A 13184-nucleotide genomic window follows, 5' to 3' on the forward strand; every position below is an offset into this window, starting at 1 on the left:
TTCGAACTATCAACACCCCTTCATCATGTGGTTAGGAGTAGCGACAGATATTGCTAAAATGATGGCTTTAGACTACGTGTTGTATTACTTTATAAGGTCTTTGTGAATAATTAATAAAATGAATGCATGCACCATCCAAATGCAAAGGCCGGAGGTAATCCTCCTTTTCAAATAATAAAAAACTTAAAGGGAAAACAATCTACTACCATGGGACCTGTTACTAGGTTTATGGACCCACATACACAAACTTTTCAAGTATTCAGCAGCACGTCCAGCATCTGCTGGACTAGACAGATATCAAGCAGACTGTCACAAATGGTACCCAGGTCATGGCAAACATCAAAAACTCCTATCACAACATTATTACACTAGAAATAAGTGATACTTGCTGATTAACAGAACATATGCGGAGCATCGATAAAACTCCAGCCATTATTATTAATACAGTATGCTCAGTTCTGGGGAGATGACCCAAGATGTAGTACAAATATTACATGCTGAACAAGACAGAATAACGGAACAAATAGAAGTTTTAAGACCCAACAGATGTCTGCTCTTTCGACCTTTTGATCACATCAACCTTACCGGATTCAGCTCAACCGATCAGTTGCAATTGCACCGACACAAATTCCCGCAGGTGACAGAACTGACAGTAACAACAGAACGGTCCGATTGCTTCAGTAAGTAACGAAAACAACCGCTTTGGCATTGAATTTGTACACAACAGATAACCTTCTCGCCAAGTCACAACGACACAGAAACGTATAACAAAATGAAATGACAACGTCAACCTTTGCTAAGAACCGGTCAGGGCGAGGCAGAGGGGCACGGACCGAATGCCGCGCCACATGCTATCCACTGCTTTTTGCGGCTGCAAGGGAGCATGCAATCAGGTACCTTCTGCCACTCCTTGCTCACAAGGTTGTACATCACGAGGCGGTTCATTCGCTTCGCCTTCAAGGAGAGCATGAGCAAGCCGCTGTTGCCCAGGCAGGTCATCCTCATGTGCTTACCGTAGAATTCTAAGCACCAGATATTTGGCATTCTGTCCACCTCCTTCCAGAGGAGAGTCATCTTCTGCAACTCCCAGATGCAGACGCAGGTCGCTGCGTTCTTGCACAGCAGGCCCACAAGCATGATCTTCCCCTGGAACTCGGCAAGTGTGTGGTCAGTCAGATGCAGCGGCAGCGGGATGATGAAATGAATCCAAGTCCCGGTGCTTACATCATATGACAACACACCCTCGGGTTCTGAGCACATGAAGTACAGTGTGCTGCCAACCGCGACTGGCTGTGACCTGAAATTTAGAGCAAGTGGGAGCTTGATGCTTGGAGGAAACTCGCCTGGCTGAAACCACATATTCTGCAGAGAGTCGTAGACCTCATGATTTCCATCATTTCGCAACCACATCACTTTGTAACCCTCATTAGGAGCTCTTCCATTCAGCACCATCCCTACTGACACTCTTGACCATGCCTGAACTGACCTGGGAGGAATTTCCTTTAGTGATTGTGTAAGAGGGTTGCATATGTAGAAGTTCCTGTGGCTAAGATCCAATAAGCAAACAAGGCCACCTGCAGATGCCACTGGCATTACTATGTTTGCAGGAGCAAGGGGAACAGAAGGGTGGTGCCATTTGTTTAGCGAAGGGTCATACATCGCTACATTGTTGTTGCCATTCTCATGTGTGATTGTATAGAACCATGGCATTCCATGTGGAACTTCAGAGTACTGCTGAGAGAAATTGTCTGAGCCTACCATAGAACACCACTTCCGACAAACAGTGCGGAATCGAAAAATGGCAGCCACTGGAAGCCTTGCGATGACAGTTTCAAAAAGGTCTTCAGGGAACTCGCTCCAAATATCTAGCTTCATTGCTTCAGCTGAGTTCAGGAAGGATGCTTTCTCTCGGTTTCTGTCTCTGCGTGGTCGCTTGCGAGGAGGAGATTGGTTAGCTTCCATGATCTTCAGCAATTCCGAGTTGTATCCAGTCCTTTCTCCACAATAATCATCCTTGACCGAACCATGCTCAAAATCTAGTAGATACCACCTGTAATAAGATATTTAAAAAATACAGTTCGTCTTAGTTGATGGCAAAGCAATGGAAGAATTTTACAACTGCCAACGAAAGGAGATGATCGACAGTTTAATTGATGGCTCAGTTTAGTCTTTGGAACAGTGCTTCACAACTGTGTTCACAGGTTTGTCAAATCATGAACACAGGTAAGCAGTTAGCTTTTTGTAGCAAGCTGTGATTGTTACATTTTATATTAATTGCTATGTCACGTGGTAATAACTGGTACCCTGATAAAACATAAAGCAATCTATGTTGCTAGCAGGCTAGCTAGATGTTTCTAACGAATACTATAGAGTTGCCCTCCAAAGGGCAAAACATCACATATTCTTGCGCATTCAAAACAAAAGTTGCACAGAAATATGTTTTACATGCATATCGGATGAAGGTGGCACGATACTTATGCGCTCTAAAAGGACAAGCAGCACGACCATGTGCACAGTCTAAACAGATTTTGAATCACCAACCAAACCCGTAAGATTACCAAAATGGAGTCCAAGCTGTTTGTCGTTTTAGCTATACTGACTTGGTGAGCATAAACAAATAGTAATGCAAACCAATGTGAATTGTAAATTCCATTATAGCTTTATCCGTAAGAAACCAAACCAAACGCACATTATATTTCCTAAAAACACGCAGCTTAACTAAGCAAGGCTAGAGATAATCCCCAAACTGTAAGCACTATGCATGCAACGCTTGCTGAAGCACAGCAGTAAAGTGATGAATGAATAAAATAAGCACGCATCATCATGTTGTTCACTAGTTTTAATTTTCTGTGGGGTAGTATGTTGTTCGCCACGCCAGTTCATATACACGACTTCCTGAATTTCGGCACCTTGGCGTTAGCAATCGTGTAAACTCGTTTGCTTTTTTTCTATTCCGTTCAAGCCTTGCAAACTAGTCTGAACGACGACGCCGTCAGAATAATCACCGTTTCCCTTTGTCGCCTGGTTCCTTTGCCTACAAGGAGCAGTACAAACGCGGTGCGCCTCCAAAGTCAACTTAACTAGGATATACAGTATGTTATTAGGAGCAGCAGCATCACATGCCCTGAAACAGCCTCCACGTCGCGGGATTTCTCGCGCCTCGTTCCGCCATCCATGGTGGATATATACGCGTGAAGTGCGCCGCGGGCGGGGGGGCAAAGTGCAATGTCAAACGCTACTCCGGAGGCTGGTGGATAAAATAGTGGCATTAACAAACAATTTCGAGGAGGGAAGAAGCAGGCTAGCAGTGCGGGCGACGCCACGGCCGTTCCCCTTGGTCGCACGCCACCGCGCCTCGAACTCATCACCGAATCGGCCGAGGCAACCGAGCGAAAAACGACGGGGAAAACTCGCGAGGCGCCGCAACGGAGCCCGGCGACAGCGCCAGCAATCTGAGCGCGCCCGCGGGGTATCCGCGCGACCTAATTTCCGCGCCGCCGGAGCGGCCCCGCGCCCGCGCGCGCGCGGCGGATCAAACGACGGAGCGGGGGGGCGAATTCGGAGGAGCGCCGGGCGGAGCAGATCCGACCGAATCCGCGGCGGCGGGGGGGAGGAGAGGAGGGGGGGTGGAAGAGGAGCGGGGAAAGGGGGTTTGGGGATTGCGGGTGCGGTGCTTGCCTGGGGAGGGGGCCGTGGGCGTGTGCGTGGACGGCGCCGTAGAGGTCCCAGAGCTCCTGCACCTGGCCGACCAGCTGCCGCAGCGCCGCCACCTCCCCCATCCGCCGCCGCCGCCGCCACCGCCGCTTCCCTCTGTGCTCTCTCTCGCTCGCTCGCTCTCTCCCCCCCTCCTTTTGTGGGGTGGGGGTTGGCTCGGGGCAGTCGGCACGCTGCGCTGCTTTTCTCGCTGCCTCCCCGCAGCAACCAGCGTGTGCCCCGGGCGTGTGTCCGTCTATCTCTTTGTTGGCTCCGTGCGTGCGTGCGTGCGTGCGCGGCCGCTGGATTATATGCTGCGCGTGAGGCGTGCTGTGGCGCTGTGGTTACAGTGCATGCAATGTGGTGGTGCTACGGTTGGCCCGACGGCTTGCTTGCTTGCTTGTCGTGCCCAACGGGATATGGGTGCGGTGCGGGTTAAGTAAAGCATAATAATAGTGCGTCTACCGGTCGGACCGAGTGAAATGAAACGTAGCAAGGACAGCACGTATGCACGTAGGGCTAATTCGCCGAGATGATTGTGCCCCGTTCAACGGGGTTTTAGCTTACATAAAAAACGGACTCTAGAAAAACAAAGCTTAAATAAAAAAACGGAATGTTGTCTTGCAAAGAGTGTTTTCAGGGCGAGCGCTGACCGATTGGATGCTTAGGAGGGCAGTGATGTATCCGGTCCATCAGGGATCGAAATCCCACGTTTGGTGCTTCGTTCATGCGGATTACTCTTTTAGTGAAGAGCAATGCTTACTCTCATACCGTTGGTGGTGACATCGTTGGTTTTTGAGTTAGGGCTTTGACTCATTCTATGGTAGTCCTTCTTAATGGATGTGTCAGGTGTTATCTTCCTCTTTCGTGCTTTTTTATGTGTTCTTGTGTTGACACAATCGATACATGCATCAAATGCCAGCATTGCTAGTGAGGTAACGATTCAACGGTAAGAGCTTGTCTGCCGAGGTCGTTGCACTGTTTTGTACTGATCGTGTCTCTGCCATCTTTCCCTTCTTTATTCTTCTTAGTCGATCCCATGGCGCCTCATCTTTACCAAAAAGGTGCCAAGGAGCATTCCTTGTGACCTTCTTTTGCATCAAGTAAGCTATGATTTTGTCAACAAACCTAACGACACAGGGTGAAAAGTTGCGGCTGGTTTGAATGGCAGGATGCATCGCGAGCTTCACTTGCCAGCTGGGCTTGCAGGGCCCGAATGGGCCTTGGGTCTTGCAATAGATAAATAGTTGACCACCAACCGTTTGTAGGATTAGCATAGAGGAAAAGGGTAGTGGTCGTGGCTTGCCTTGGACAGGAGGAAGCTCCTCCTCCTTCTTCCCGGTTTTTTATGTAGTTCGAATTCCTTCATGAACTCCATTGAAATGTAGATTGAGTGAGATCGAGTGCTCACAAATTATACTCTCGACGTGGATTTTATTGAAGGTCTACCATCCTCTAGACATTACAGCTGCATCTTGGTCATAATTGATAAATTATCTAAGTGTGGGCACATTATCCCCTTACAACGCATTTACATCGCAAGTGCTGGTGGATGCCTTCCTAAACACAGTGTACAAGTTGCATGGGTTGCCCCTGCCTATTGAAGGGGTGTGAAGGCATAATGCTCCCCAAGCGTCCCAAGGAATCACCTTATTCTTCTCATGCCCTCGCACAATGCAAGGTCTCATTAATTCATTAGCAGTGCCCTTGAAGACCGCAAACGAGACCTTTACAAACAAGGTTAGGGCTCTCTCTATAACTTAGTTGGAGGCTCCTAGCACCATCATAAAGCTTCACCACAATGGATTATGGCTCCAAGACGACCTCTTCCATCTAAGGTTCTCACACATAGGAGTAACAAGATCCACAAAGAAATGTACGGGGGAATCAAATTTTCTTTGATGAAACTATAGATGTAGGTCTCCTCTCGCAATACCTAGCAAATCAACAAGTTTGATTGAATAGAGAAGGAGATCGGGAAGGAACAAGTTTTGGTCACTAATGAAGGAGAGAAGGGAGAGGGGTAAGAGGTGGGTAGGATGAGGAAGAACACCCTCCTTATATGGTGTATCACCAAATCCAACCGTTATGTGCAGAAATGCGTAAGGGCGGTACAACCACCAGCGACAATGGTACAACTGCCCTTGGCATAAACATATTGCTACAACACCGAGGTGGTACAATAGCTCGGCCTCCCAGTGGTACTGTTTATTATGCAATAAACCTGAACAACCGTTCAGGCGTCGCCCTGTTCCGCTCCTCAAACCCGAGAGGAATAACCCAAGTAACGGTAGTTAGAGTGGTACATGGGTCAATACAAATGCCTAGAATGCATCCTCCGGTGGGCACTAAGTTCAGAGCGGTACAACCGCTCGGGACACCGGTGGTATCGGTTAAAAGATAAATTAATCAGAACTACCGGGCAACCGTCTGTGGAGTACCACTTCCATACCCGAGGGAGTCACCCCTCGGGCGGTGGTTGAGCTGGTGCAAAGGTCGGTGGTATCGCTCGCATGAGTAGTGGTATAACCGCCACTGCCTATGGTATAACCGCAGAGGTAGTGACTGCTTTGACCACTCGACAAGGGAGCGGTACAACCTCAGTCACCTACAGTACAACCACTCTGGAGATTTTTTTTTCTCCATAGGTTAGATAGGAGGCTCCTTCCTATAAACGAAAGACTATATGGTGAGTGCAATTTGAGTTCTTGTATGTGATTGATTCCACCATACCTTCCAATGCAGATTCCCTCTTAATAGTACGGATTTCCAATGACCAAAAAAATGAAAACATGTCGAAAATGTCGTCTTCACTCTTTTTTAATACGGAGGGGTGCCCAACCTTCTTGTGTCATATAAAGTATACCTAAATAGCTTAGAAAATATGTTAGTCCGCAAATTGCATTGTCATCAACACCAAAATACTTAAGGCGGGAAATGCACATTCAAGCATCAGTAGCTCCCCGAGCTAACCACAAACTAGTTTCAAGTTCTTTGGTTCCTACAATGCCTTGGATATAGTGGGTGAAGTGGCTTATTTCCTAGATCTTCCTCTTACCAACAAGGTCCATCCAGTGTTCCATGCCTCGCTTCTTTGCAGAGTGTTGAAGCCTGAATCTCAATCTTCCTCGCGGCTTGCTATGCCCGACGTTCATCTACAAGTGCTTAAGGAGGTTCTTCAACGTCTTTCAACGTATTGGAAAGTCAGTAGTCCAACCACTTATTCAATGGAGCGATGGTACCTTAGACATGGCTACATGGGAGGATTTGGAGTCCATCAGGGAACTTTCCTCTTGTGCTCCGACATGGGGACAAGCCATTTCTCAACTCGAGGGATTGTGAGAAAACCTAATAATGTAGGGCAAAAAGTTGCATCTGGTTTGAAACTTGAAACGTAGGTCGTCTCGTAACCCTCGCTTGTCGGCTCGGCTTGTATGCCTAGAATGGGCCATATGCCTTGTACCAGGATAAATAGCTGAAGACCACTCGTTTGTAGGATTAGGGTAAAGGAAAGGGTAGTGGTTGTGACTTGGCTTTGGACGGGAAGAAGCTCCCCCTCCTAGTATGTAGCTCGAATTCCTTCATGAACTCCATGGAAATCTAGATCGAGGTAGATTGAGTGCTCACAAGTTCTTACAAGTATGTGTGTTTTTTCGAAGTTGCTGAGAGATTATTATTTGATCCACATGCCACGGAGGCAAATCCAACCAACAAGGCGAACAAGTATTGCATAGCCAAGAACATCTATAGTCGAACCCCTTATATTGCATCCATATGTCCGGATGGATGGTGACCGGTCAAGAAAGCACGACATAGTCGCACCCTTCATACTGGCTCTATACGCTTGAGCTGGCCGACATCCATTGTACCCAATCCATATCTTGAGTGGATATGGGAAGCCCGATCGTGTGTGAGCACGTCCGTCATGTCAGATTCGGCCCACCCCTGACTCCATGATAACCCACAAGTATAGTGGATCAATTGTAGCCTTTCTCGATAAGTAAGAGTGTCGAACCCAACGAGGAGCTAAAGGTAGGACAAATATTTCCTCAAGTTCTATCGACCACCGATACAACTCTACGCACACTTTATGTTCGCTTTACCTAGAACAAGTATGAAACTAGAAGTACTTTGTAGGAGAGAAAGGAAAGGCTTGCAAGAAAGTAAAGAACACATAAATAAAACTAGGGGCTGGTTAGAAAAGGAAACAACTACGAGTGTCTAACGAGTGTGGAAAAGTGGTGGTAGGAGTTGCGGAATTGTCCCTAAGCAATTGACTACGTTACTAGATCGATAGCAAGTATCATGTGGGAGAGGCCTCTGCTAGCATGTCATCCCTTACTTGGAATTCTATGCACTTATGATTGGAACTATTAGCAAGCGTCCGCAACTACTAACGTTCATTAAGGTAAAACCCAACCATAGCAATAAGATATATTGGTCCCCCTTCAATCCCATATGCATCAATTTCTATGCTAGGTTTGAAGCTTCTGTCACTCTAGCCTGTCAATACATAGTCCTATCAACATACAACTAACCCTATGGTGTGATCCACGCGCGCGATCATATGATGGGCACCATACGACAGCAACATAACCACAAGCAAATTAAACCACTAGCAATTCATCAATCACCGATAGGACAACGATAATCTACTCAGACATCGTAGGATAACAACACATCATTGGATAATAATATGTAGCATAAAGCACCATGTTCAAGTAGAGGGTACATCGGGTTGCAGGAGAGTGAACCGCTGAATATAGATGGGGGAAGATGATGGAGATGTTGGTGAAGATGACGGAGGTGTTGGTGTAGATCGCCGTCACACGATGATGTCCCGGGCGGCGTTCCGGTGCCGCCAGGAGAGAGGCGGAGAGAGCCCCCCTCCTTCTTCTTCTTCTTCCTTGACCTCCTCCCTAGATGGGAGAAGGGTTTCCCCTATGGTCCATGGTCTCCATGGTGGCGGAGGGGCGAGAGCCCCTCCGAGATTGGATCTCTCTCTCTGTGTCTTTCTGTTTCTACGCTCCCAGATTCTGCGTTTCACCGTTTCTTAAATTCTCGGAGATCCGTAACTTCGATTGGGCTGAAATTTTAACACGATTTTCTTCCGGATATTATCTTTATTGCGGCGAAAGAAGGGCTCCAGCCGCCTTAAGGAGTGGCCAAAAGCCTGCCTGCCGCGGGCCCACCCCCTGGTTGCGGCGACAGGGCTTGTGGGCACTCCGTGCATCGCCTCACGTTGATTCTTCTTCCCAAAAATCATAAATATTCCAAAAAAATCCCCGTAAGTTTTTATTACGTTTGGACTTCGTTTGGTATGGATATTCTGTGAAACAAAAACATGCAACAAACAGGAACTAACACTGGGCACTTGATCAATATCTTAGTCCCAAAAATAGTATAAAAAGTTGCCAAAAGTATATAAAATTTGTAGAATATTGGCATGAAACAATCAAAAATTATAGATACGACGGAGACGTATCAGCATCCCCAAGCTTAATTCCTGCTCGTCCTCGAGTAGGTAGATGATAAAAAAGATAATGTTTGTTGTGGAATGCTACCTAGCATAATCTTGATCATATAATCTAATCATGGCATGAATACTAAAACACGAGTGATTCAAAGCAATAGTCTATCATTTGACATAAAGACAATAATATTTCAAGCATACTAACAAAGCAATCATGTCTTCTCAAAATATCATGGCCAAAGAAAGTTATCCCTACAAAATCATATAGTCTGGCTATGCTCCATCTTCCCCACACAACGTATTTAAATCATGCACAACCCTGGTTTTAGCCAAGCAATTGTTTCATACTTTAGTGTTCTCAAACTTTTTCAACTTTCACGCAATACATGAGCGTGAGCCATGGACATAGCACTATAGGTGGAATAGAATATGGTGGTTGTGGAGAAGACACAAAGGAGGAGATAGTCTCACATCAACTAGGTGTATTAACGGGCTATGGAGATGCCCATCAATAGATATCAATGTGAGTGAGTAGGGATTGCCATGCAACGGATGCACTAGAGCTTATAAGTGTATGAAATCTCACAAAAGAAACTAGTGGGTGTGCACCCAACTTGCTTGCTCACGAAGACCTAGGGCAATTTTGAGGAAGCCCATCATTGAATATACAAGCCAAGTTATATAATGAGAATTTCCCACTAGTATATGGAAGTGACAACATAGGAGACTCTCTGTCATGAAGATCATAGTGATATTTGAAGCACAAGTGTGGAAAGAGGATAGTAGCAATTGTCCCTTCTCTCTTTTCTCTCATTTTTTTGTGGGCTCTTTGGCCTCCTTTTTTTTGGGTGGGCATCTTTGGCCTCTTTTTTATAAATGGGCTTCGCTGGCCTCTTTTATTTCCTCACATGGGACAATGCTCTATTAATAATGATCATCACACTTACAACTCAATACTTAGAGCAATGATGACTCTATATGAAATGCCTTCGGTAGTGTACCGTGACAATGATCTAGCATAGCAATGACATAAAAAATGGACAAGCCATGGAAACATCATGCTAGCTATCTTACGATCATGCAATGGCAATATGGAAGTGGTGGCACATGTCATGAGACGGAACGGTGGTAGTTGCATGGCAATATATCTCGGAATGGCTATGAAAATGCCATAATAGGTAGGTATGGTGGTTGTTTTGAGGGAGGCTATGTGGTGGGTGTAATGCAACGGCGAAAGTTGCGCGGTACTAGAGAGGCTAGCAATGGTGGAAGGGTGAGAGTGTGTATAATCCATGGACTCAACATTAGTCATAAAGAACTCACATACTTATTGCAAAAGTCTATTAGTCATCAAAACAAGGTACTACACACATGCTCCTTGGGGAAAGGTTGGTAGGAGTTAACCATCGCGCCATCCCGACCTCCACACAAAGGATGAAAATCAATAAATAAATCATGATCCTACTTCATCACATAACGGTTCACCATACGTGCATGCTACGGGAATCACAAACCTTAACACAAGTATTTCTAAAAATACACAATTACTCACTGGCATGACTCTAATATCACATATTCATGTCGCAAAACTGTTGCAAGGAATCAAACATATCATATTCAGTGATCTACAATTTTTATGTAGGGTTTTATGACTAACCATGTGAATGACCAACTCATGTTAACTCTCTAAATAGGTATAAGTGAATCATGAGAGTTTAATTCTTTCTACAAAATATATGCCCCGCTCTAACAAATATAAGTGAAGCAAAAGAGCATTCTACAAATGGCGGTTTTCAATGTCTAGGGAAACATGCAATCCAAACTTCAAAAGATATAAGTGAAGCACAAGAAGCATTCTATAAAGCCAACCAAGGACTATCTCATATCAGCATGGTGCATAAAAGAAAAAGGAAAAATAAACACAAAAGACGCTCCAAGCATTTGCACATATCATGTGACGAATTAAAATATAGCTCCGAGTAAAATTATCGATAAATTGTACACAAAAGAGGGGATGCCCCGGACGCTTGAGTCTTCCTTGAATATTACCTTGGGGTGCCTCGGGCATCCCCAAGCTTAGGCGCTTGCCTCTCCTTATTCCTTCATCCATCATGCTCTCACCCAAAACTTGAAAACTTCAATCACACAAAACTCAACAAAACTTCGTGAGATCCGTTAGTATAATAAAATAAATCACCACTTCAAGTACTGTTGTGAACTCATTCTAAATTTATATTAGCATTATATCTAATGTAATCCAACTTCACCATGGTTCATACCCCCCTATACTATCCATAGATTCATCAAAATAAGAGAACAATGCATAGAAAACAGAATCTGTCAAAACAGAACAGTCTGTAGAAATCTGTATATTCCATATACTTCTGATATCTCAAAAAATCTGAACAATTACGAACGTCTGGAAAACTTGCATATAAATCATCAGGAAAAAGAATCAACTCAAAATCTCTTCCAGAATAAAAATGAAAATTAATTTCGTGAGCAGAAAGTTTCTGTCTTTTCTCAGCGTGATCAAACAACTATCACCCAAACTAATCGTAAAGGCTTTGCTTGGCACATTATTTTTAAAATACAAAGGAATTTTACAAGGGGATAATTATTTTTGTAAGAAACTTCCATGAAAAAATCTACATTGTTTCCATGAGCATGAACACAAATGTTCAAGGTCGACCCTCACTTCCGCAATGCATCACCTTTCAATCGCTTCTCTTTTTGAAAAAGTTTTAAGTTTCCCTCTATATTTTTTTGTTTTTAAACTAAATAAAATCACTCAACAGAAATAAATGACTCTCTAAAACTTCCGGGTTGTCTCTGAGGCAGCGCTTTCTTTAAATCCATTAAGCTAGGCATAAAGTGCTCAAGTAATGGATCCACCCGGATCCCAATGTATATCAAAGCCAATTTTAATTAGCAATGATTTAAAATTTAATAGTGAGCACAAGGTAACATATATGAAGCAATAACGAAGTCTAACCCTCTTTCCATGCATTGGCATGTCATAAAAGAACAATTCACGCACACCAAGTAAAGGCCAAAACATAGCATAAGCAGTTTCTTGCAATTTTATCGTATTGAAAACATAGAGAGGTGGAGATGTAGTTCCTCTCTCATAATAATTGCAAGTAGGAGCAGCAAACACATGCATATTATATTCATCAAAATCATAATGTGTAACATAAGGAACTATAGCTAGCTCATCTTCATAAGCATCATTCATATTGGCATCATGGCCACAAGCATAGCAAGCATCAAGTTCATCAAAAAGGGATATTTCAAACTAATCCAAAGGATCATAGCATTCATCCTTTGGTAAGAACGAAGGATAATTAAATAATGTATGAGTAGAAGAGTTACTCTCATTAGAAGGTGGACACGGGTAGCTAGTCCGCTCTTCCTTCTTTTGTTCTTCGCTCTCCTCTTCATCTTTTTCATCTAATGAGCTCACAATTTCAGCATCTTCTTCTTCCATAGTTTCCTGCAAAATAATAGTCTCTTCTTGGGAAGCATAGGATTTCTCCTTAAATCGTTCAATATGGGCATTATATTCATAATTAGTATAACAATAACGAAGCATAGCCAAATTTTCAGATCGGTAAGGAGCATCATCATTATCATCACACCTTTTAAACAGAGCCTCAATTTCATAAGCACCCATAAAAGCAACAAAGTCTTCTATTTGATCCACATCATAGTAATCATATATACCATTAGAATAAGAATCCAAGGTTCTATGATCATTAAATTCACAAGAAAAGGGAAGGTGTGGAGCCTTCATCCTAGAGCAACAAGTAACACCATATCTCTTGCATAGTTCCCAAGCATACCATTTCAACAAATGGATTTGATCCCATGAAAGTTTCCCTTTTTGATTCAAGCGATAATCCCTAAAATATTCACGTTGATCCAACGTGTATCCCATTATATAATTGAATGGGGCTTTCTCAGGATTATTAAAGAAGTGCATAATATTTTCCACATAACGAGCCTCTAGGGTTTT

General features: G+C 44.1%; 1 protein-coding gene across 1 annotated transcript; it reads right to left on the bottom strand.

Moving 5' to 3' along the window:
- Nucleotides 1-392: 392 nt before the first annotated feature.
- LOC123445271 (F-box only protein 6) lies at nucleotides 393-4099 on the bottom strand. Its single transcript, XM_045122234.1, has 2 exons — nucleotides 3679-4099; nucleotides 393-2050 (listed from the first exon to the last, which is right to left on the bottom strand). The coding sequence occupies exons 1-2, from the start codon at nucleotides 3777-3779 to the stop codon at nucleotides 808-810; spliced, it is 1344 nt and encodes a 447-aa protein (XP_044978169.1). The 5' UTR covers nucleotides 3780-4099; the 3' UTR covers nucleotides 393-807.
- Nucleotides 4100-13184: the final 9085 nt, after the last annotated feature.

The sequence above is a fragment of the Hordeum vulgare genome, chromosome 3H (genome assembly GCF_904849725.1).
Source record: "Hordeum vulgare subsp. vulgare chromosome 3H, MorexV3_pseudomolecules_assembly, whole genome shotgun sequence".
Taxonomy (NCBI): Eukaryota; Viridiplantae; Streptophyta; class Magnoliopsida; order Poales; family Poaceae; genus Hordeum; species Hordeum vulgare.